General features: G+C 72.3%; 1 protein-coding gene across 11 annotated transcripts in view; it reads left to right on the plus strand.

The window, feature by feature from the left end:
• PKD1L3 (polycystin 1 like 3, transient receptor potential channel interacting) overlaps positions 1 to 23,520 on the plus strand; it is a 39,387-nt gene that overhangs the window by 9,363 nt on the left and 6,504 nt on the right. For 9 of the 11 annotated variants that reach the window (XR_016350530.1, XR_016350529.1, XR_016350528.1 and 6 more), the window contains 13 exons: positions 1,150 to 1,381; positions 3,260 to 3,453; positions 4,956 to 5,186; positions 6,628 to 6,729; positions 7,793 to 7,971; positions 8,605 to 8,751; positions 9,014 to 9,216; positions 11,282 to 11,478; positions 11,785 to 11,965; positions 13,107 to 13,275; positions 13,353 to 13,587; positions 15,183 to 15,282; positions 19,973 to 20,116. Coding sequence is in view for 7 of the 11 variants with exons in the window: in XM_089781590.1 (XP_089637716.1) it covers positions 1,150 to 1,381; positions 3,260 to 3,453; positions 4,956 to 5,186; positions 6,628 to 6,729; positions 7,793 to 7,971; positions 8,605 to 8,751; positions 9,014 to 9,216; positions 11,282 to 11,478; positions 11,785 to 11,965; positions 13,107 to 13,275; positions 13,353 to 13,587; positions 15,183 to 15,282; positions 19,973 to 20,116 (2,314 nt within the window). In the remaining 4 variants the exon portion in view is untranslated. The remainder of the gene's footprint in view (positions 1 to 1,149; positions 1,382 to 3,259; positions 3,454 to 4,955; positions 5,187 to 6,627; positions 6,730 to 7,792; positions 7,972 to 8,604; positions 8,752 to 9,013; positions 9,217 to 11,281; positions 11,479 to 11,784; positions 11,966 to 13,106; positions 13,276 to 13,352; positions 13,588 to 15,182; positions 15,283 to 19,972; positions 20,117 to 23,520) is intronic. The other 2 variants (XM_089781588.1, XM_089781589.1) reach the window with 2 other exon arrangements.

The raw sequence follows: 23,520 nt of genomic DNA on the forward strand, positions 1-23,520 counted from the left end.
TTCCGGGTCCCTGCCGCGTGTAGCCGCGGGCTCGCAGTCCGGACTTGTACATTTCTAAAATGGCGACCGGCCGGGAAGATGCAAATCAAGCACGGAATATTTAAATCCCGGGCTTCATTTGCAAGTTCGAATGCCTCCATTAGCCTCCCTAGTTCGAACTAGGGGCCTAGTGTAGACAGACCCATGTAGGGTTACCGGGTAGACCCTCCCCCCAAAATACTGGACACACTTGATCGGGGGCGGGGGGCTGGACAGGAGGGGGGGGCGGAGGAAGGGAGGACGGGAAGCAGAACTGGGGTGGGTTGGGGGCCGTGGGGCTGGACAGGAGGGGGGGGCGGAGGAAGGGAGGACGGGAAGCAGAACTGGGGTGGGTTGGGGGCCGTGGGGCTGGACAGGAGGGGGGGCGGAGGAAGGGGGGCGGGAAGCGGAGCTGGCGGGGGGGGTGCAGCCACTGGCCGCAGCTGGACTCCAAGGGGCCGCGCCCCCGGCAGGCACTCCCTCGAGTTGCTAGTAGAAGCTGGACGGGTGGGGGCGGGTCTGGGAGCCACTCCCCCCGCCCGGCTTCTGCACCAACCAGAGGCTCCCAGCTGGGAGGCGGGGCCGCGATTGGCGCTGGGAGCCTCTGGTCGCGTGCAAAAGCCGGGTGGGGGGAGTGGCTGGGAGTCCCGGACCCCCCCCCCCTTTTGCACACGACCACAGGCTCCTAGCACCAATCGCGGCCCCGCCCCCGCTAGGCTTCCCTCCGGTGCCCAGCCGGGAATTCAGAAAATACCGACTTTGCGCATTGCACGTGTCCCGTATTTTCTGACTGTTTCCACCGGCCAGAGGGCGCAAGTACCGGCCTGTGCGGTAGAGAACCGGACACCTGGCGCCCCTAGGAGGGTCCCGCTGGATGTTGGGTGTCAGATCAGGGGTCTCGCCAGGCGACTGGGCCTTGGGCAGTGGTGGGAAGTAGAGAGGGACGGTGCCGACCCAGCTCTGCCTCGTCGCCGAATGGACGGGGCCATGTGAGCCTGGGCCTCCCATCTCCAGCGCCCTGCCCCGCCCCGGCCAGTCTCCGGGCACCGGCGCCAGGCCCAGCACCCCCTGGCGCCTGGGAGCCCAGGCCGGTGCCGTGGGGCAAGCACCTGAGGCCCTGTGCCCTGGCAGATCGGGCTGTGGCGAGAGGAGCCCCCCGAGACGAGCTCCACCGGCCTCAGCACCGGCACCGGGGAGTTTGTGATCCAGGTGAACGTCACATCCCCCGAGGCAGCCCTGGTCGTCCGAGTGCTGCCCGACGCCCCCCTGCTCCTCCGGCTGCACCTGGGCCTCCTGCACCCGCCCAACGGCACCGGCACCCTCCTCAGCACCACCCTGCCTACGGCCCACGGGCAGCACCCGGGTAAGGCCCAGCAGCCAACCCCCGGGAGCATCCCCCGCTCCCCTCCCGCCCCAGCCTGCCCCCCCGCCGCTTCCCTCCCGCCCCGGCCTGCCCCCCCGCCGCTTCCCTCCCGCCCCGGCCTGCCCCCCCCCGCCTGCTTCCCTCCCCCCCCGGCCTGCCCGCCCCCCCCCCGCTCTCCCCTCGCTGCCCAGCCTGGCCCCCCCCGCCACTCCCCTCCCGCCCCAGCCTGCCCCCCCGCTCTCCCCTCCTGCCCAGGCTGGGCCCGCCCACTGCTCCCCTCCCACCCCAGGCTGGGCCCCCCCGCTCTCCCCTCCTGCCCAGGCTGGGCCCCCCCGCTGCTCCCCTCCCGCCCCAGCCTGCCCCCCCGCTCTCCCCTCCTGCCCAGACTGGGCCCCCCCGCTCCCCTCCCCCTGCCCCCCCGCCGCTCCCCTCCTGCCCAGCCTGCCCCCCCCTGCTCTCCCCTCCTGCCCAGACTGGGCCCCCCCGCTGCTCCCCTCCCACCCCAGCCTGCCCCCCCGCCGCTCCCCTCCTGCCCAGCCTGCCCCCCCCTGCTCTCCCCTCCCGCCCCAGCCTGGTCCCCCCCGCTCTCCCCTCCTGCCCAGGCTGGGCCCGCCCACTGCTCCCCTCCCACCCCAGGCTGGGCCCCCCCGCTCTCCCCTCCCGCCCCAGCCTGCGCCCCCCCGCTCTCCCCTCCTGCCCCAGCCTGCCCCCCGCTGCTCCCCTCCCGCCCCAGCCTGCACCCCCCGCTCTCCCCTCCTGCCCAGCCTGCCCCCCCCGCTGCTCCCCTCCCGCCCCAGCCTGGTCCCCCCCGCCTGCCCCCCGCTCTCTCCTCCTGCCCAGGCTGGGCCCCCCACTGCTCCTCTCCCGCCCCAGCCTGGTCCCCCCCCGCTCTCCCCTCCTGCCCCCCCCGCTCTCCCCTCCTGCCCAGCCTGCCCCCCCCCGCTCTCCCCTCCCGCCCCAGCCTGGTCCCCCCCGCTGCTTCGCTCCCGCCCCAGCCTGGTCCCCCCCGCCTGCCCCCCGCTCTCTCCTCCTGCCCAGGCTGGGCCCCCCACTGCTCCTCTCCCGCCCCAGCCTGGTCCCCCCCCCGCTTTCCCCTCCTGCCCCAGCCTGGGCCCCCCCTGCTGCTCCCCCCTCCCGCCCCAGCCTGGTCCCCCGCCGCTCCCCTCCCGCCCCAGCCTGCCCCCCCGCTCTCCCCTCCTGCCCAGCCTGCCCCCCCCCGGTCTCCCCTTCTTCCCAGGCTGGGCCCCCCTGCTGCTCCCCCCTCCCGCCCCAGCCTGGTCCCCCCGCCGCTCCCCTCCCGCCCCAGCCTGGTCCCCCCGCCGCTTCCCTCCCGCCCCGGCCTGCCCCCCCGCTCTCTCCTCCTGCCCAGGCTGGGCCCCCCCACTGCTCCCCTCCCACCCCAGGCTGGGCCCCCCCCGCTTTCCCCTCCCGCCCCAGCCTGGTCCCCCCCCACCACTCCCCTCCCGCCCCAGCCTGCCTCCCCGCTCTCCCCTCCTGCCCAGGCTGGGCCCCCCGCTGCTCCCCTCCCGCCCCAGCCTGGGCCCCCCCGCCACTCCCCCTCTCCTGCCCCCCCACTCTCCCCTCCTCCCGCCCCATCCTGGGCCCCCACCAATCACCCTCTCCTGCCCCCCCACTCTCCCCTCCTCCCGCCCCATCCTGGGCCCCCACCAATCACCCTCTCCTGCCCCCCCACTCTCCCCTCCTCCCGCCCCATCCTGGGCCCCCACCAATCACCCTCTCCTGCCCCCCCACTCTCCCCTCCTCCCGCCCCATCCTGGGCCCCCCGCCACTCCCCCTCTCCTACCCCCCCACTCTCCCTCTTTCACCCCAGCCCTGATGCTTCCCCACCCAGCCGGGCGATTGGTGCTTTGCCCGCAGGTGACAACTACACGTGGGTAGTGCCTCCCGCAAGGCTGCAGGGTGGCCCAGGGCCCTACCACATCCGGGCCGTGGTACAGCAGAGCCCAGCGCAAGAGCTGCCAGGCCCCGTGACCTACACCATCACCACGCTGGCCACACAGTGCCACTTCTGGGACCCCCGCCAGCAGGCCTGGAGGCAGGACGGCTGCCAGGTGAGGAGTGGGCAGCCTGGGGCCAGAGAGCGGAGCCAGGGCTGGGCGTGGGGCTGGTGCTACGGCCATTCAAAGCACACGAGATCTTTTCAAGGGGGGAAGGCAGCAGGCCGCATTTCCTGAGAATCCAACAGTAGCATCTGCGGGTCAGTCAGTCACTCACGCCCCGTGCACACCGTCCCGCCAGTCGCCGCCATAGTTACCAGTCCAAGTCTGGACCAATCCAGTGGCCACATTGATCGCAGAGGGGAGCCGGGCTCTGGCGGTCGCGAGCTGATGCTCCTGGAGTTGTGGCAAGACGAACCCAAAGTTCCATGGCAAAGCAGCCTGCTTTTATAGTCCCCTTTCCCTGTTGAAGGCTGTGGGTTCTGCTGTCAGTCTGTGACCGCTTGCTCCTTAATCGGTGTTAGCTTTTGAAATTAACATTCCAAAACACCCCCGAGAGGTCGGCCTGTCCTGGCCTGTTAATCAGTTGTCTTTGGGGGTGCCAGCCTTCACCTTCAGAGCCGTCAATCTGCCCCCTTCCTTGATGCGCACTGATGATTTTCTGACGCTGATGAGTCTGTCTTCACCCCGTGTTCTCCCGCTTCTCTCTTGACCATCTGGCTTTAATGACAGCCTTCTCGCCCTCGCTCTTCCTGATGCATACAGCTCTCATGCACACAAACAGCCTTTCACAGAGCCCCTCTAAGGTATGCAGCCAGCAGTGTTTTATATTGGGGAAAAGCAAAAAGCATTGGAAATTGAACCTTACTGACTCTTGTCACCAGAACAGTTCACATGTGGCTCAGGCCTTCAACATTCCTCTAATCTTAGTAACAGAGACACAGTACAAGGGCCTGCCTTCTACTTACTAACCCTTAAAACACGGACGTGTGCATTTACCTAGCGGGCCTGTCCCTGCCTTGACACCGGTCCGGCAGGATGAAATGAAGTCAGACATTACTACATACTAAACCTGAAATAGAAATATAAAAGCCCACTCCGACACCAGGGCTGGGGAGTGGGGCCAGGGCGCGGGGCTGGGAGCGGGGTGGGGGTGGGGATGGGGCTGGGAGGGGGCCAGGAGCGGGGCCAGGGCTGGGAGTGGGAGCAGGGCAGGGAAGGGGGCAGTCTGGGAATTGCCGCTGTGTGGGCAGGCGTCCCAGCAGCTCTGCCCCCAGGAGCGGAGCCGGGCGTGCGAGCTCTGAGCACTGGGGCTTGTGCGGGACAGCAGGAGACCCAGTGGCCCCGCCTGGCGCTGCCGGAGGGAAGGGAGCCGCCGGGACCTGCCTCCCTGGCCCTGGTGGAGGGTCCTGGCAGCCGAGGGCTGCAGGCAGGGCGCTGGAGCCGCAGGCGTTGGGAGAGGAGCTGGCACAGCCCCAGGGTGGAGCAGCCAAAGCCCTTCCAGGCTGTCCAGTGCGGAGCCATGGCCAGACGGCAGCCGCGCCTGCTGAGCCCCAGTGGCTTGGGGCTCCGGCTCAGCCAGGGCAGGGCCAGGAGTCAAGGGGCCTGTTCTGCAGGTGGGGCCTCGGAGCACCGTCAGCAGCACCCAGTGTCTGTGCAGCCACCTCAGCGCCTTTGGCAGCTCCTTCTTCGTGGTGCCCAGGACCGTGAGGGTGCAGGACACGGGCAGGCTGCTCCGCAAGGTGGCCAGCAACCCCGTGGGGGTGGCCCTGCTGGCCAGCCTGCTGCTGCTGCACGGACTGGCTGCCGTGTGGGCCTGGAGGAGAGACCAGGCGGATGGGAGAAAGGTACCGAACACGACCCGGTGCGGGTGACGCGCTGAGCAGCGCCCACTGGGAACCAGCCAGGCACGCAGAGCTCCAGCCCCTCGAGTGTCAGGGGCGCTGTGGAGACAGGCACGCGCGCGCCGCAGCGAGACTGCTAGGAACCATTAGCAAAGGGGCAGAGACTAGCCTACTGCCTCTATGGAAACCATGGGATGCCCACAGCTGGAACCCTGCCTGCAGATGTGGTCACCTCATCGCAAAAAACAAATACGGGCATTGGAAAAGGTGCAGAAAGGGCAACAAAAAGGACAAGGGGTTTGGAACAGGTCCCATGTGAAGAGAGATTAAAAGGACGGGGACTTTTCAGCTCAGAAAAGAGGAGACTGAGGGGGGATATGATAGAGGGCTATAAAATCATGAGAGGTGTGGGAAAAGGGAATAAGGAAAAGTTATTTACTTGTTACGGCAATATAAGAACTAGGGGTCACCACATGAAATTAATAGGGAGCAGGCACAGTCAACCTGTGGAACTCCTTGCCAGAGGATCATAAGAAGGCCAGGACTTTAACAGTGTTAGATAAATTCATGGAGGTTGGGTCCATCAATGGCCGCTGGGCAGGATGGGCAGGATGGTGTTTGTCAGGGCTGGGGATGGGCGACGGGAGATGATCACTGGATGGTTCCCTGCTCTGTTCACCCCTCTTGGCCGCTGTGGGCCGACAGGACGCTGGGCGGTCCCAACGCCTGCTGTTCACGCAGGGAATCAGTGCTGGAGCGCCCCCTTCTGGCTGGTGTCATGCCTGCTCCTCCCTGTGAACAGCACCGCCCCCTTGCGTTTGGACCCCCACCCGCCCAGAGGGCGGTGCCCTGCCGCAGCCCCCGCAGTGAGCCCCAAAGCCCCTGTGCCCACCGTGCCTCAGTGACCCTGCCCAGCGTCATCTGGCCACTCAGCACTGGCGGGGGGTGGACCTGCCTGGGGCCTCCCTGCAGCCCTGGTAGCCTCAGGTGCCTGCCTCTGGGCCTCACCTGGCCAGCGCTCCCCAGCCCCGCCCCTCTCAGGTACCCTCTGTCCTCCCCTCCCCTGCTGCCCCCCCAGCCAGCTGGGCCCTGATTGGCTGTTACCTGCTGGCTCCTGGCCCAGCCCTCCCCCAGGGCTGGTTATCCCTTGCAGAACCAGGGCGGGGCCCATTCTCATGGGCTTATGGAGGGGAGCCGGGCAAAGAGCCGCTGCACACGGGTGCAAGGGCCCTGCGGCCCAGCTTGGCCCTGGCTGGAGCCCGAGCGGGGGTGTCTGGCGGGGGCCCTGCCCACGGGCTGCCTGCGGCACAGCACACAGTTAGGGGCCCAGGGCGCTGCACCCCGGCTGGCAGGGCTAACAGGCCCAGTGCCCACGGCCAGAGGCTGCGCCGCGCTGCTCCTGGCCTGCCAGGCTCTTGCTCAGGCCGCTTTCCCGGGGCTCCAGGTGAAGGTCACGGTCCTGGCAGACAGCGACCCCGGGGCTCCCATCCGGTACGTGGTGCAGGTCTTCACTGGCTACCGCCGGGCAGCAGCCACGACGGCCAAGGTAGGCCGGGCGCTGCGGGCCCCGTCTCCACCGCTCCCGCCAGGCAGCTCGGGGGGCTGGTGCCCACGGGGCCAGGGGGTCCTGCCAACACAGCCCCGGCCAGGGCCGCGCCAGAGGCGGCTCGTGCCACCAGCTGGGGGGTGACTGCAGGGGGCGGGGCGAGTTCTGTGTGGCAAGGGGAGGGGTGCACCAGGGTGTGTGCCAGGCGGGTCGCTGTGCAGGATGGGGCAGGGCTGGGGGGGGTCTGCGCCCCAGGAGCGGGGCCAGGGGGGCAGGGCCGGGGGGGGTCTGCGCCCCGGGAGCGGGGCCAGGGGGGGCAGGGCCGGGGGGGTCTGCACCCTGGGAGCGGGGCCGGGGGGGCAGGGCCGGGGGTGTCTGCGCCCCGGGAGCGGGGCCGGTGGGGGGCTCTGCGCCCCGGGGGGCTCTGCACCCCGGGGGGGGTCGGGGGGGCTCTGCGCCCCGGGAGGGGCCGGAGGGGCGGGGGCCGGGCGGGGGCCGGGGGGGCTCTGCGCCCCGGGGGGGGCCGGGGGGGCTGCAGCACTGGGCTCTCGGGCGCAGGTGGTGCTGACGCTGTACGGGAGCGAGGGACGGGGGGCCGGGGGGGCTCTGCGCCCCGGGGGGGGGCCGGGGGGGCTCTGCACCCCGGGGGGGGTCGGGGGGGCTCTGCGCCCCGGGAGGGGCCGGAGGGGCCGGGGGGGCTCTGCGCCCCGGGGGGGGGCCGGGGGGGCCCTGCGCCCCGGGGGGGGCCGGGGGGCTGCAGCACTGGGCTCTCGGGCGCAGGTGGTGCTGACGCTGTACGGGAGCGAGGGACGGGGGGCCGGGGGGGCTCTGCGCCCCGGGGGGGGGCCGGGGGGGCTCTGCACCCCGGGGGGGGTCGGGGGGCTCTGCGCCCCGGGAGGGGCCGGGGGGCCGGGGGGGCTCTGCGCCCCGGGGGGGGTCGGGGGGGCTCTGCGCCCCGGGGGGGCCGGAGGGGCCGGGGGGGCTCTGCGCCCCGGGGGGGGGCCGGGGGGGCCCTGCGCCCCGGGGGGGGCCGGGGGGCTGCAGCGCTGGGCTCTCGGCGCAGGTGGTGCTGACGCTGTACGGGAGCGAGGGCCGGAGCGAGCCGTGCTGCCTGCGGGACCCCCACAAGCCCGTGTTGGAGCGCGGGGGGGCCGATGTCTTCCTGGTCCGCACCCGGCGCGCCCTGGGGGAGCTGCACCACGTGCGGCTCTGGCACGACAACGCCGGGCCCAGCCCCTCCTGGTACGGAACCGAGCGAGACACTTCGTGGGGGAGGGGCGGCGGGTACCCGGGCGCGGGGGGGGGCAGTGGGGGAGGGGCGGCGGGGCCCCGGGCGCGGGGGGGGCAGTGGGGGAGGGGCGGCGGGGCCCCGGGCGCGGGGGGGGGCAGTGGGGGAGGGGCGGCGGGTACCCGGGCGCGGGGGGGGCAGTGGGGGAGGGGCGGCGGGGCCCCGGGCGCGGGGGGGGGCAGTGGGGGAGGGGCGGCGGGTACCCGGGCGCGGGGGGGGCAGTGGGGGAGGGGCGGCGGGGCCCGGGCGGGGCCAGTGGGGGAGGGGCGGCGGGGCCCCGGGCGCGGGGGGGGCAGTGGGGGAGGGGCGGCGGGGCCCCGGGCGGGGGGGGGCAGTGGGGGAGGGGCGGCGGGGCCCCGGGCGCGGGGGGGCAGTGGGGGAGGGGCGGCGGGGCCCCGGGCGCGGGGGGGGCAGTGGGGGAGGGGCGGCGGGGCCCCGGGCGCGGGGGGGCAGTGGGGGAGGGGCGGCGGGGCCCCGGGCGGGGGGGGGCAGTGGGGGAGGGGCGGCGGGGCCCGGGCGCGGGGGGGCAGTGGGGGAGGGGCGGCGGGTACCCGGGCGGGGCCCTGACGGGGCTGCTGCCCGCGCAGGTACGTGCGGCAGGTGGTGGTCAGCGAGGTGGCCGCGCGGAGGAAGTGGCATTTCCTCTGCAGCACCTGGCTGGCTGCAGACCTGGGCGACTGCCAGCGCGACCGGCTCTTCCCCGCCGCCTCCCGCAGCCAGCTGCTCTGCGCCAGGTGAGCGCCTCCGCCCGCCCCCCCCCCCCGCTCCCGGGCCTCCGCCCCCCAGCCTCCGCCCCCCCGCTCCCGGGCCTCCGCCCCCCCGCTCCCGGGCCCCCGCCTCCGCCCCCCAGCCCCCCCGCCTCCGCCCTCCCCGCCCCCCCAGCTCCCCAGCCTCCTGCCCAGCTCCTGTGTCTCCACTCAGCCCCCCGACTCCTGCCCCCCCTTAGCTCCTGCCTGCGAGCAGCCACAGCCAGTGCCTCTCCCTTCCCCCCCCCAGGCGGCTGTTCTGGTCGGCGCTGGTGGACAAGGTGACGCAGGAGCACCTGTGGCTGTCGGTGCTGACCCGCTGCCCCTGGGATCCCTTCACGCGGCTCCAGCGCCTGGCCTGCTGCCTGACCCTCCTGCTGTGCACCATGCTCATCAACATCCTGTTCTGGAGGGACCCCCCTGGGGCCGGCAGCCAGGGGGCCCTGGAGCCAGGTGAGACGGGGGCTCCCATAAGGGCGGAGCGGGGGTAGGGGCGGGGACAGGGCCGGGGGCTCCCATGAGGGCGGGGCGGGGGTAGGGGCGGGGGGCAGGGGCGGGGGCTCCCATGAGGGCGGGGCGGGGGTAGGGGCGGGGACAGGGCCGGGGGCTCCCATGAGGGCGGAGCGGGGGTAGGGGCGGGGACAGGGCCGGGGGCTCCCATGAGGGCGGGGCGGGGGTAGGGGCGGGGGGCAGGGGCGGGGGCTCCCATGAGGGCGGGGCGGGGGTAGGGGCGGGGACAGGGCCGGGGGCTCCCATGAGGGCGGAGCGGGGGTAGGGGCGGGGACAGGGCCGGGGGCTCCCATGAGGGCGGGGCGGGGGTAGGGGCGGGGGGCAGGGGCGGGGGCTCCCATGAGGGCGGGGCCGGGGGCAGGAGCGGGGGCAGGGCCGGGGGCTCCCATGAGGGCGGGGCCGGGGGCAGGGGCGGGGGGCAGGGGCGGGGGCTCCCATGAGGGCGGGGCCGGGGGTAGGAGCGGGGGCAGGGCCGGGGGCTCCCATGAGGGCGGGCCGGGGGCAGGGCGGGGGGCGCTCCCATGAGGGCGGGCCGGGGGCAGGAGCGGGGGCAGGGCGGGGGGCGCTCCCATGAGGGCGGGCCGGGGGCAGGAGCGGGGGCAGGGCTGGGGGCGCTCCCATGAGGGCGGGCCGGGGGCAGGAGCGGGGGCAGGGCTGGGGGCTCCCATGAGGGTGGGGCCGGGGGCAGGAGCGGGGGCAGGGCTGGGGGCTCCCATGAGGGTGGGGCCGGGGGCAGGAGCGGGGGCAGGGCTGGGGGCTCCCATGAGGGTGGGGCCGGGGGCAGGAGCGGGGGCAGGGCTGGGGGCTCCCATGAGGGCGGGCCGGGGGCAGGAGCGGGGGCAGGGCTGGGGGCGCTCCCATGAGGGCGGGCCGGGGGCAGGAGCGGGGGCAGGGCTGGGGGCTCCCATGAGGGTGGGGCCGGGGGCAGGAGCGGGGGCAGGGCTGGGGGCTCCCATGAGGGTGGGGCCGGGGGCAGGAGCGGGGGCAGGGCTGGGGGCTCCCATGAGGGCGGGCCGGGGGCAGGAGCGGGGGCGGGGCTGGGGGCTCCCATGAGGGTGGGGCCGGGGGCAGGAGCGGGGGCGGGGCTGGGGGCTCCCATGAGGGCGGGCCGGGGGCAGGAGCGGGGGCAGGGCTGGGGGCTCCCATGAGGGCGGGCCGGGGGCAGGAGCGGGGGCAGGGCTGGGGGCTCCCATGAGGGCGGGGCCGGGGGCAGGAGCGGGGGGCAGGGCTGGGGGCGCTCCCATGAGGGTGGGGCGGGGGCAGGAGCGGGGGCAGGGCTGGGGGCTCCCATGAGGGCGGGGCCGGGGGCAGGAGCGGGGGGCAGGGCTGGGGGCGCTCCCGTGAGGGTGGGGCGGGGGCAGGAGCGGGGGGCAAGGATGGGGGCTCTAGTGCATTTCCAGGTGGATGTGCTGTCACGGAGCTGGGGCAGCGGGGGACTCCGGGCTCCATGCTGCGGGGCCACTTTGCAATGCCACGCGGAGCCCCCCCAGCTGATCCCGGCTCCCTGCAGCTTTGCCCCTTGAAGCTCCCCCTCTCCCCGCCTTAGGCTGCCTCTATCCGGTAGAGAGAGCAAGGGGGGGTATCGACTCGTCCTTAACCCCCCGCCGGGCCCTGCCCCTCTGTGCTGGCTGCAGGGGGGGCCTTCGGGGCCTAGCGCACTAGGCCAGGGGGTCCGAAGCAGCCCAAGCCGGGGCCCGATGCACCAGGACCAACCAGGCAGACGCTGGGGCCGACGACACGCCCAAGGGACCTGCGGGGACCGGCCGCCCCGCGGGGGCACCTGGCAGCGCTTGGGGCCCTTGTGGCGCCCTAGAGGCTGGGTCCCACCCCTCTCCCTGGGCAGGCGACCCACCAGCGCAGGCCCGGCTCCAGCACGGCTCCTCACATCCCTGCCCCAGCTGTGGGGCCGTGCTCCCATTCAAACCCCTCATGCCACACCGGGCCCCACAGCTGCTGTGGCCCTGGCGGTGCCTCAGTTTCTCCCTGACGGCGCCTCTCCCTGTGGCAGGGCCTGTGGCACTGAGCTGGAGGGAGCTGCTGGCCAGCCTGCAGACCGCGCTCATCCTGCTCCCCGTGAACCTGGCCGTCGTGCGCCTCTTCCAGCTGCTCCCGCCCCAGGGGCTGCCGCTGCCCCCCGCCACTGGCCAGCTGCCGCGGGCCTCGGCCCCCCCGCGCCACGCCGCCCCCCTGACACGCATCAGGCAGGTGAGCCCGGAGTGGGGCCTCCTCCCCTGTGGCCCCCAGAGCCGCCCCCCCAGGTCCCTCATGCTGGGCTGCTGCCCCACGCTGCAGGAACGCCTCCCCGGACCCCCAGCTGGGGGTTGCCCCGTGTGGTAGCAGGTCCTGCGCGGGGGGCAGCGTGCTCCCAGGGGCCAGGCAGGGAGCCGGCTCCGAACTCACCCGCCGGTTCCAGCCGCCTGCCCAGCCTGGCCCCTTGGCGACGGGGAAGGGCCCCGCCGGACGCGGTGGCACTGGGCAGGGCGGCCACGTCCCGGCGTCTGTCCCTTGCAGGAGCTGCAGGACACGCTGGGCCTTCTGTCCAGGACCCAGCCCGGCCTGGAGCCGGAGGCTCTACCCCAGGAGATGGACAGCGTCCCCCAGCTCGTGCACAGCCTCTGCCGCCGGGTGGGCTCGGAGCTCCAGAGGGCCAGCCGCCGGGACGGGGAGCCGGGCCAGCCCTGCCTGGTCACCGGTACGGACACCGGCCTCGGTCGCCCTGCTGCCCGCCAGCCCGAGCCCTGCCCCGGCGCGCAGCCAGCCGCCCCTGCCACGCCTGCCTGGCCCTCGCCCTCCCGTGCGGCAGCTCCCACCTGGGGCGCTGGGGCAGTTCCCAGCCCAGCGGCTGGCAGCCTCCGGGACTGGCCCAGCTCTTCACCTTCCCAGTGGGTCACCCCACAGAGCCCCCCGCACCTTGGCCCCACTGACCCCACCAACCCCCAGCGCCTTCGCCCCCTGACCCCACCAACCCCCCAGCGCCCTGACCCCGCCGACCCCCAGCGCCTTGGCCCCCTGACCCCACCAACCCCCCAGCGCCCTGACCCCGCCGACCCCCAGCGCCTTGGCCCCCTGACCCCACCAACCCCCCAGCGCCCTGACCCCGCCGACCCCCAGCGCCTTGGCCCCCTGACCCCACCAACCCCCCAGCGCCCTGGCCCCCTGACCCCACCAACCCCCCAGCGCCCTGACCCCGCCGACCCCCAGCGCCTTGGCCCCCTGACCCCACCAACCCCCCAGCGCCCTGACCCCACCAACCCCCCAGCGCCCTGACCCCGCCGACCCCCAGCGCCTTGGCCCCCTGACCCCACCAACCCCCCAGCGCCCTGACCCCACCAACCCCCCAGCGCCCTGGCCCCCTGACCCCACCAACCCCCCAGCGCCCTGACCCCGCCGACCCCCAGCGCCTTGGCCCCCTGACCCCACCAACCCCCCAGCGCCCTGACCCCGCCGACCCCCAGCGCCTTGGCCCCCTGACCCCACCAACCCCCCAGCGCCCTGACCCCGCCGACCCCCAGCGCCTTGGCCCCCTGACCCCACCAACCCCCCAGCGCCCTGGCCCCCTGACCCCACCAACCCCCCAGCGCCCTGACCCCGCCGACCCCCAGCGCCTTGGCCCCCTGACCCCACCAACCCCCCAGCGCCCTGGCCCCCTGACCCCACCAAACCCCCAGCGCCCTGACCCCGCCGACCCCCAGCGCCTTGGCCCCCTGACCCCACCAACCCCCCAGCGCCCTGACCCCCAGCGCCTTGGCCCCCTGACCCCACCAATCCCCCACCGAGCGGGGGAGCAAGGGGCCTGGCAAACAGGAGTGACGCTGCGGCACCTGCTCTTTCAGAGAGCTGGGGCCACCTCAGCAGCTACCTGAGCCACGTGCTGGGGCCACTGCCGGGCCAGCTCCGAGCGCTGGACGGCCACGCGCAGGCTGCCAGGCAGCTGCAGAGCCTTGTGGAGCAGCTGGAGCAGCTGGAGCAGCCCCGCCCGCAGCAGGAGCCCGGGTCGGCCAGGTACCAGGCGCCGCGGCCGCTTTCCTTGCGCTGCCGGCGAGGGCTGGCGCGCCCCTGACCGCCTCTCCTCCTTCCAGGGGCGGGAGGAGCTTCCCCATCGCGGAGCCCCGCGCGTGCCAGCCCGGCCTCCCCTGCCGGCGCCCCAGAGAGGCGCTGTTCCTCTGCTGGCTCACCCTGGCTGGGGCCTGCCTGGCCTCCGCCTACTTCACCGTGCTCCTCAGCCTGCAGCTGGACAGGCAGCAGGCCACCAGCTGGGTCGTCTCCATGCTGCTCTCTCTGCTCCAGAGCATCTTCCTAATGCAGCCACTGAAGGTAAAGAGAGACCCACGTGCAAAGCACAGCTCAGCCCCGGTATAACCACGGCCACGGGCCCAGCCCCGGTATAACCACGGCCACAGGCCCCGCCCCGGTATAACCACGGCCACGGGCCCCGGTATAACCACGGCCACGGGCCCCGGCCCCGGTATAACCACGGCCCGGTATAACCACGGCCACAGGCCCCGCCCCGGTATAACCACGGCCACGAGCCCAGCCCCGGTATAACCACGGCCCAGTATAACCACGGCCACAGGCCCCGCCCCGGTATAACCACGGCCACGGGCCCCGGCCCCGGTATAACCACGGCCACGGGCTCCAGCCCCGGTATAACCACGGCCACGGGCTCCAGCCCCGGTATAACCACGGCCACGGGCCCAGCCCCGGTATAACCACGGCCCGGTATAACCACGGCCACAGGCCCAGCCCCGGTATAACCACGGCCACGGGCCCCGGCCCCGGTATAACCACGGCCACGGGCTCCAGCCCCGGTATAACCACGGCCGTGGGCCCCAGTCACGGTATAACCACAGCCACGGGCCCAGCCCCGGTATAACCACGGCCACGGGCCCCAGTCACGGTATAACCACGGCCACGGGCTCCAGCCCCGGTATAACCACGGCCACGGGCTCCAGCCCCGGTATAACCACGGCCACGGGCTCCAGCCCCGGTATAACCACGGCCACAGGCCCCGGCCACGGGCCCCAGTCCCCAGTCACGGTATAACCACGGCCACGGGCTCCAGCCCCGGTATAACCACGGCCACGGGCCCCAGTCACGGTATAACCACGGCCACGGGCTCCAGCCCCGGTATAACCACGGCCACAGGCCCCGGCCACGGGCCCCAGTCACGGTATAACCACGGCCACGGGCCCCGGCCCCGGTATAACCACGGCCACGGGCTCCAGCCCCGGTATAACCACGGCCACAGGCCCCGGCCACGGGCCCCAGTCACGGTATAACCACGGCCGCGGGCCCCGGCCACAGTATAACCACGGCCGCGGGCCCCGGCCACAGTATAACCACGGCCGCGGGCCCCAGCCACGGCCCCCGGCCGTGGGTCACAGCCCCAGGAGAGCCAAAGGCCCCAGCCACAGCGCAGCCACGGCCACCGGTCCCAGCCTCACGACTCACAGGTGGTGCCCACGCTCAGCCCATCTGTTCCCGGGCAGGCCCCCCCCCTCCAGTGCGGCGACCCCCTCGCGGGGCCTCTCTCACCTGGGGCCCCCCCTCCGCCTCCGGGACGGCGCCTCTCAGGGCCTCCAGCCACCCGCCTCTGCCGTGAGCCCCTCAGGGGCCCCTCTCCCTGGGGCCCCCCTCCTAGAGGGGACAGCGCCCCCCTGCTCCCCAGCCCAGAGCGACCCCCAGCCAGTGCCCAGCAGTAGGGGCTATGGGGCTGTGAATCCAGCGAAGGGATCCTCAGGCCAGTCGCCAGGGCCCCCGCCCCCACGGCCGTCTCCCCGCAGCCGGCTGAGTCCTGCCAGCTCCCCCCCCCGACACAGCCCCCCCCAAACAGCCCCTCCGACACAGCGGACCGGCCGCGCGGGTTCGTCTCCCCCATGGCCCAGCCTCAGCCGGTGCCTCTGCCGCAGGTGGCCGGGCTCACCCTGCTCTTCTCGCTGGTGCTGAAGAGGCTGCTGTGGCCGGACCCGCGGAAGGAGGAGCAGCTGCAGAGGGTCCTGGCTCTCCTGGGTAGGGGCTGCGGCTGGGCCGGAGCTGCCTGAGCCTTGGCAGCAGAGAGGCCTTGACCGGGTTCGGGGGAGGGCTCGGCCGGGCTCGAGGGGGCGGGGGGCACAGCTGGGCTCAGAGGGGAGGGCTCAGCAGGGGTCAGGGAGGGGGGCTCGGCCGGGCTCGAGGGGGCGGGGGGCACAGCTGGGCTCAGAGGGGAGGGCTCAGCAGGGGTCAGGGAGGCTCAGAGGGGCGGGGGGCACAGCTGGGCTCAGAGGGGAGGGCTCAGCAGGGGTCAGGGAGGGGGGCTCGGCCAGGCTCAGAGGGGCGGGGGGCACAGCTGAGCTCAGAGGGGAGGGCTCAGCAGGGGTCAGGGAGGGGGGCTCGGCCGGGCTCGGGGGGAGGGGGGCACAGCTGGGCTCAGAGGGGAGGGCTCAGCAGGGGTCAGGGAGGCTCAGAGGGGCGGGGGGCACAGCTGGGCTCAGAGGGGAGGGCTCAGCAGGGGTCAGGGAGGGGGGCTCAGAGGGGCTGGGGGCACAGCTGGGCTCAGAGGGGAGGGCTCAGCAGGGGTCAGGGAGGGGGGCTCGGCCGGGCTCGGGGGGAGGGGGGAGGGGCGGGGGGGGCACAGCTGGGCTCAGAGGGGAGGGCTCAGCAGGGGTCAGGGAGGGGGGCTCGGCCAGGCTCAGAGGGGCGGGGGGCACAGCTGGGCTCAGAGGGGAGGGCTCAGCAGGGGTCAGGGAGGGGGGCTCGGCCAGGCTCAGAGGGGCGGGGGGCACAGCTGGGCTCAGAGGGGAGGGCTCAGCAGGGGTCAGGGAGGGGGGCACGGCCGGGCTCGGGGGGAGGGGGGCACAGGGGCGGGGGGGGCACAGCTGGGCTCAGAGGGGAGGGCTCAGCAGGGGTCAGGGAGGGGGGCACGGCTGGGCTCAGAGGGGCGGGGGGCACAGCTGGGCTCAGAGGGGAGGGCTCAGCAGGGGTCAGGGAGGGGGGCTCGGCCGGGCTCGGGGGGAGGGGGGGGAGGGGGGCTCGGCCAGGCTCAGAGGGGCGGGGGGCACAGCTGGGCTCAGAGGGGAGGGCTCAGCAGGGGTCAGGGAGGCTCAGAGGGGCGGGGGGCACAGCTGGGCTCAGAGGGGAGGGCTCAGCAGGGGTCAGGGAGGGGGGCTCGGCCAGGCTCAGAGGGGCGGGGGGCACAGCTGGGCTCAGAGGGGAGGGCTCAGCAGGGGTCAGGGAGGGGGGCTCGGCCAGGCTCAGAGGGGCGGGGGGCACAGCTGGGCTCAGAGGGGAGGGCTCAGCAGGGGTCAGGGAGGGGGGCTCGGCCAGGCTCAGAGGGGGGGGGCACAGCTGGGCTCAGAGGGGAGGGCTCAGCAGGGGTCAGGGAGGGGGGCGGGGGGCGGGGCCGGGCTTGGGGGGAGGGGGGCGGGGGGCACAGCTGGGCTCAGAGGGGAGGGCTCAGCAGGGGTCAGGGAGGGGGGCTCGGCCAGGCTCAGAGGGGGGGGGCACAGCTGGGCTCAGAGGGGAGGGCTCAGCAGGGGTCAGGGAGGGGGGCTCGGCCAGGCTCAGAGGGGCGGGGGGCACAGCTGGGCTCAGAGGGGCGGCTCAGCAGGGGTCAGGGAGGGGGGCTCGGCCAGGCTCAGAGGGGCGGGGGGCACAGCTGGGCTCAGAGGGGAGGGCTCAGCAGGGGTCAGGGAGGGGGGCTCGGCCGGGCTCGGGGGGAGGGGGGCACAGCTGGGCTCAGAGGGGAGGGCTCAGCAGGGGTCAGGGAGGCTCAGAGGGGCGGGGGGCACAGCTGGGCTCAGAGGGGAGGGCTCAGCAGGGGTCAGGGAGGGGGGCTCGGCCAGGCTCAGAGGGGGGGGGGCACAGCTGGGCTCAGAGGGGCGGCTCAGCAGGGGTCAGGGAGGGGGGCTCGGCCAGGCTCAGAGGGGCGGGGGGCACAGCTGGGCTCAGAGGGGCGGCTCAGCAGGGGTCAGGGAGGGGGGCTCGGCCAGGCTCAGAGGGGCGGGGGGCACAGCTGGGCTCAGAGGGGAGGGCTCAGCAGGGGTCAGGGAGGCTCAGAGGGGCGGGGGGCACAGCTGGGCTCAGAGGGGAGGGCTCAGCAGGGGTCAGGGAGGGGGGCTCGGCCAGGCTCAGAGGGGGGGGGGCACAGCTGGGCTCAGAGGGGCGGCTCAGCAGGGGTCAGGGAGGGGGGCTCGGCCAGGCTCAGAGGGGGGGGGCACAGCTGGGCTCAGAGGGGAGGGCTCAGCAGGGGTCAGGGAGGGGGGCTCGGCCGGGTTCGGGGGCGCCCCACACTACAGCACAGTGGCCTAGCCGAGGTCCGACTTGTGCTGGCCCGTTTGCATCACAAACCCAGAGGCGGCTCCCAGGCAGGAGGGTCCGTCCCGGGCTCTGGCACAAGCTGCCCCCCCAGGCTGCGCATGGCTACCACAGAGCACCTCGGCCCCCCGGCCAGGCTCAGCGCCTGCCACCCGCTGGCACGGCGGCCCAGAGCCGGTCAGAGCACCAGGCAGACACGCCAGGCTGCCCCAGGCGCTCTGCAGACCCACACGTGCGTCACGCCCCTGAAGAGCAGCTGCCCAATCAGGCCAGAGGGAGGGCACCACACGCTGCCCTGGGGGTGCACAGAGACACACCCGCTGCTCCACACGGGCAGGGAGAGACTTCCTGGAACCTCCCTGAGTGGTTGCCCTCCCATCCTGTGGCAGAGAGTTCCGCAGGCCCACGCGCGACTGAGTGAAACGTGGCCCTGCCAGCCAGTTGCAGTCTGACTGTGAGTTCTGTCTGCGGGGCCCGGGGCCCTCCCAGCCAGACACAGACCCGGTGGCAGCCCCCAGGGTGCCTGCCTGATTCACAGCCCCCAGCACCCTTCACAGCAGACGTGTGAGCCAGGTGACCTCTGCCCCTCCCCCAGGCAGGCACTGGGTGTGGGGCCCGTCCTCGGCCCTGGCACCTGCTGCTCAGCTCTTGGCAGGCCACAGTCAGCCCTGGGCTCAGCCCTTTGCTTTCCCTGCTAGGAGATGTCCAGGGGCCTGCACTCTGGAATGCCTTGGGGAGGGGCGTGATGGGGGAGGGCCGGTCTGGGGAAGGGTCAGGGAGGGGCATGATGGGGGAGGGCCGGTCTGGGGAAGGGTCAGGGAGGGGCATGATGGGGGAGGGCCGGTCTGGGGAAGGGTCAGGGAGGGGCGTGATGGGGGAGGGCCGGTCTGGGGAAGGGTCAGGGAGGGGCATGATGGGGGAGGGCCGGTCTGGGGAAGGGTCAGGGAGGGGCGTGATGGGGGAGGGCCGGTCTGGGGAAGGGTCAGGGAGGTGCGTGATGGGGGAGGGCCGGTCTGGGGAAGGGTCAGGGAGGGGCGTGATGGGGGAGGGCCGGTCTGGGGAAGGGTCAGGGAGGGGCGTGATGGGGGAGGGCCGGTCTGGGGAAGGGTCAGGGAGGGGCGTGATGGGGGAGGGCCGGTCTGGGGAAGGGTCAGGGAGGGGCGTGATGGGGGAGGGGTCAAGGCTAATTCCCCACTCTGGCACGATGAACACAGAAGTGGGGGCCCCCAAATCTGATCTCTCCAGGCTTTGGTACAAAACCTCCCCTCAAAATCCTAATCCCCGGATCTTGGGAATCCGCTGCCCCCATCAAGTGCTGTTGAACCCACACGCGGGGTGGGCACTGGAACCCAGCCCGGGCCCCCCAACGGCTTTTCCCCAAAGAGCTTGAAAAGAAAAGAGAAAATACCAGCTGCCGGCTGTGGCTGCTGCCCCCTAGCCAGAGGCCTGCAGGTCCCACAGACAGGTTTTCCAGGACACAGAATGAACCAATACCGGGTTAAAAAAAAAAAGAAATAACTTTTATTATCCAAAACAGTACTCCTGTTGCAAGCATAACGACTAGATGGAAAAAGTCACCAATTAATATATGCATGGGGGACCCCCATGGGCCCAGGACTTGGTTACAAAAGAGGAAACCCCATTTCTAACAGCACAGCCATCAGATCCAAATTCCCAAACCAGAAAACAATAAAACCTGACGCATTTATCTCGACTTTACCCTACTTACACATTATGAAGAGAGTTTTTCTTGGAGAGAGACATGTCTGTTGTCTCCCACAGTAGCTAGCGAGCAAACTGGCTCAGAGACAAAGGAAGGAAAAGTTAAAAATCCTTTGTCCCAGTTTGAAATCCCTACCTGAATTGCTATTGGCTGACCAGATACCTGGCTAGGTACAGGGACATCTTTAACCCCTTAGTCTCCAGGCTGCTGACCATCCCTCATGGTTATGCCAGGCCAGGCCGGGGTAGGACTGGGAGGGGTGTGATGGAGGTCAGGCTGGGAAGGGCCAGGCCAGGGAGGGGGCATGACGGGATGGCAGGGCTGGGGAGGGGCGTGAAGGGGTAGGGCCAGGCCGGGGGAGGGGCAGGCCGGGGGAGGGGTGTGACAGGGTCGGACCAGGCCGGGGGAGCGATGGGGAGGGCCAGGCTGGGGAGGGGGCGTGACAGGGTCGGGCCAGGCCGAGGGAGGGGCAGGGAGGGCCAGGCCAGGGGAGGGGGCGTGATGGGGTGGGGTAGAGCCAGGCCGGAGGAGGGGGCGTGACAGGGTCAGGCCAGGCCGAGGGAGGCGCAGGGAGGGCCAGGCCAGGGGAGGGGGCGTGATGGGGTGGGGCCAGGCCGGGGGAGGGGCGGGGCAGGCCCTTAGGCCACTACGGGTGCTGCAGCCCTGACACGTCTCTTTCTGCAGCCAGGTGCCCCTACATGGAGCTGCCCGGGTCAAGAGACTGGACTGACCCCGTCTACCAGCCCCCGCCCCCGAGGCCAGCGCCACCCAGCAGGGGCAGGCGCGGGAGGGCGAAGCAGCTGTACTCTCAGCTGGGCGAGATCGCAGGTAGCGGGCGGCGCTGCTCACGGCCCCGGGCGATGGCAGCTCCTGCAGGCTCCTGTCCCCAGCTTTGGAGCTGCCCCCGCCAGCAGCACTGGTGCTGGGTGACGCGATCCCCCGGCCCTGCCCTAGCAGCTCACACACAGAGCCGGTGCCAACGGGCCAGGCCGGGTCTGGGCACCACTGAGGGCGAGTTGCTCAAACTCGGGGCTCCTCACAGCCCCCAGACTGGAGACCTTCCTAAACAGGCCACACACCGGTCTCACCGAGCGCTGCAGCTGCCTGCCTGAAGCCTCACGAGCAAAACCCCCCCGACACCCCAGCTCTCCCTGTGCCCCAATCAGGGCCGGCCTGAGCCATTTGCACCCCCGGGACCCCGGGAGCATGGTGCCGCCCCAGGGAGTGCGACACAAGCGTGGCCCCGTCCCCGCCCAGGAGCCCCACACGGCGCCCCTACAATGGGGCACCCTGGGCGGTAGCCCAGCTGGCTTGTACCTTGGGCTGGCTCTGGCCCCAATCAGCCCCGGGCCTAACACACAGGCGAGGGTTATAGAACCCAATCGCACCTACCCCAGACGGGTTCTTCCAGTGCCAAGAAGCCAGCCACAGGTCGCAGGTCCATTTACACTCTGGATCCCACCCACACACCACGCTGGGCCAGTCCTTCAGCATCTACCACCTAGAGCTTTATTACGAAGAAAGAAAAGCCTGAGAGTGAGGTTGAGGAGAATCCGTCACCTGCATCGACTCTCCCAGTTCTCGACACAGGCTCGTAGCAGGGACGTTCTAGCTCCTGGCTTACAAGTCTCTGGTTACATCCTATGTCAACACGGGTCCACGGTTCTTCCCGGCTCGTGGTTCCTGCGAGGCTGCATCTGGGATCAGAAACAAAACTCAAGACAAGATGGAGGGTGCACATGGCGCTTATAGACCTCTCCTGAGTCCTGGCATCTTCCTGGCCAGAGCAGGTCACTGCAGGTCACATGGTCCATTGACCTAGCCCTGTGTCCCAAGTCAGCAACCGTTATCCTGGCTGGCTCGCAGGTCTCCAGACATTCCCTGGAGCTACGTCTAGACTGGCATGATTTTCTGCAAACGCTTTTAACGGAAAAGTTTTCCATTAAAAGCATTTGTGGAAAAGAGCGTCTAGATTGGCAGGACGCTTTTCAGCCAAAGCCCTTTTTGCAGAAAAGCGTCCGTGCCAATCTAGACGCGCTTTTCCACAAAAAAGCCCCGATTGCCATTTTCGCGATCTGAGCTTTTTTGCAGAAAACAAATCTGAGCTGTCTACACTGGCCATGTTGCGCAAAAGCTTTTGCGCAAAAGGACTTTTGCCCGAACGGGAGCAGCACAGTATTTCCGCAGGAAGAACTGATTTCTTACAGTAGGAAGTCAGTGTTCTTGCGGAAATTCAAGCAGCCAGTGTAGACAGCTGGCAAGTTTTTCCAGAAAAGCAGCTGCTTTTGCAGAAAAACTTGCCAGTCTAGACACAGCCCAGGTGGGTCTCTGGCACTTAGATCTATTGTCCATGGAGCCTCACTCATTAGCATAGCCACTGGCTGAGCGTTCCTTGCCAGCGCTCTGCCTCGGCCTGAGAATTTTCCAGCATCAACACAGCGTCCATGTTTGTAACTCCACACACAGACATCACACAAGCACATGAATAGCACACGCAGAACCAGTAGAACAGGAGCTTTCATGTGACACCTCACATGGCCCCCTTTGTATACACTTTGGGGGCAACCCCCCCCGGGGGCAGCAGTGACCTGGCTGCTCCCCTTAAAATCCAGTAACGTGACACAGGGTACCCGCCAAGGCCCCGTCGGGCGAGCCGGGCGCAGGGTACCCGCCAAGGCCCCGTCGGGCGAGCCGGGCGCAGGGTACCCGCCAAGGCCCCGTCGGGCGAGCCGGCCGCAGGGTACCCGCCAAGGCCCCGTCGGGCGAGCCGGCCGCAGGGTACCCGCCAAGGCCCCGTCGGGCGAGCCGGCCGCAGGGTACCCGCCAAGGCCCCGTCGGGCGAGCCGGCCGCAGGGTACCCGCCAAGGCCCCGTCGGGCGAGCCGGCCGCAGGGTACCCGCCAAGGCCCCGTCGGGCGAGCCGGCCGCAGGGTACCCGGCCAAGGCCCCGTCGGGCGAGCCGGGCGCAGGGTACCCGGCCAAGGCCCCGTCGGGCGAGCCGGGCGCAGGGTACCCGGCCAAGGCCCCGTCGGGCGAGCCGGCCGCAGGGTACCCGGCCAAGGCCCCGTCGGGCGAGCCGGCCGCAGGGTACCCGGCCAAGGCCCCGTCGGGCGAGCCGGCCGCAGGGTACCCGCCAAGGCCCCGTCGGGCGAGCCGGCCGCAGGGTACCCGCCAAGGCCCCGTCGGGCGAGCCGGCCGCAGGGTACCCGCCAAGGCCCCGTCGGGCGAGCCGGCCGCAGGGTACCCGCCAAGGCCCCGTCGGGCGAGCCGGCCGCAGGGTACCCGCCAAGGCCCCGTCGGGCGAGCCGGCCGCAGGGTACCCGGCCAAGGCCCCGTCGGGCGAGCCGGGCGCAGGGTACCCGGCCAAGGCCCCGTCGGGCGAGCCGGGCGCAGGGTACCCGGCCAAGGCCCCGTCGGGCGAGCCGGGCGCAGGGTACCCGGCCAAGGCCCCGTCGGGCGAGCCGGCCGCAGGGTACCCGGCCAAGGCCCCGTCGGGCGAGCCGGCCGCAGGGTACCCGGCCAAGGCCCCGTCGGGCGAGCCGGCCGCAGGGTACCCGCCAAGGCCCCGTCGGGCGAGCCGGCCGCAGGGTACCCGCCAAGGCCCCGTCGGGCGAGCCGGCCGCAGGGTACCCGGCCAAGGCCCCGTCGGGCGAGCCGGCCGCAGGGTACCCGGCCAAGGCCCCGTCGGGCGAGCCGGCCGCAGGGTACCCGGCCAAGGCCCCGTCGGGCGAGCCGGCCGCAGGGTACCCGGCCAAGGCCCCGTCGGGCGAGCCGGCCGCAGGGTACCCGCCAAGGCCCCGTCGGGCGAGCCGGCCGCAGGGTACCCGGCCAAGGCCCCGTCGGGCGAGCCGGCCGCAGGGTACCCGCCAAGGCCCCGTCGGGCGAGCCGGCCGCAGGGTACCCGGCCAAGGCCCCGTCGGGCGAGCCGGGCGCAGGGTACCCGCCAAGGCCCCGTCGGGCGAGCCGGGCGCAGGGTACCCGCCAAGGCCCCGTCGGGCGAGCCGGGCGCAGGGTACCCGCCAAGGCCCCGTCGGGCGAGCCGGGCGCAGGGTACCCGCCAAGGCCCCGTCGGGCGAGCCGGGCGCAGGGTACCCGGCCAAGGCCCCGTCGGGCGAGCCGGGCGCAGGGTACCCGGCCAAGGCCCCGTCGGGCGAGCCGGCCGCAGGGTACCCGGCCAAGGCCCCGTCGGGCGAGCCGGCCGCAGGGTACCCGGCCAAGGCCCCGTCGGGCGAG

The sequence above is a fragment of the Pelodiscus sinensis genome, chromosome 12 (genome assembly GCF_052426305.1).
Source record: "Pelodiscus sinensis isolate ZL-2025 chromosome 12, ASM5242630v1, whole genome shotgun sequence".
Classification (NCBI taxonomy): Eukaryota; Metazoa; Chordata; order Testudines; family Trionychidae; genus Pelodiscus; species Pelodiscus sinensis.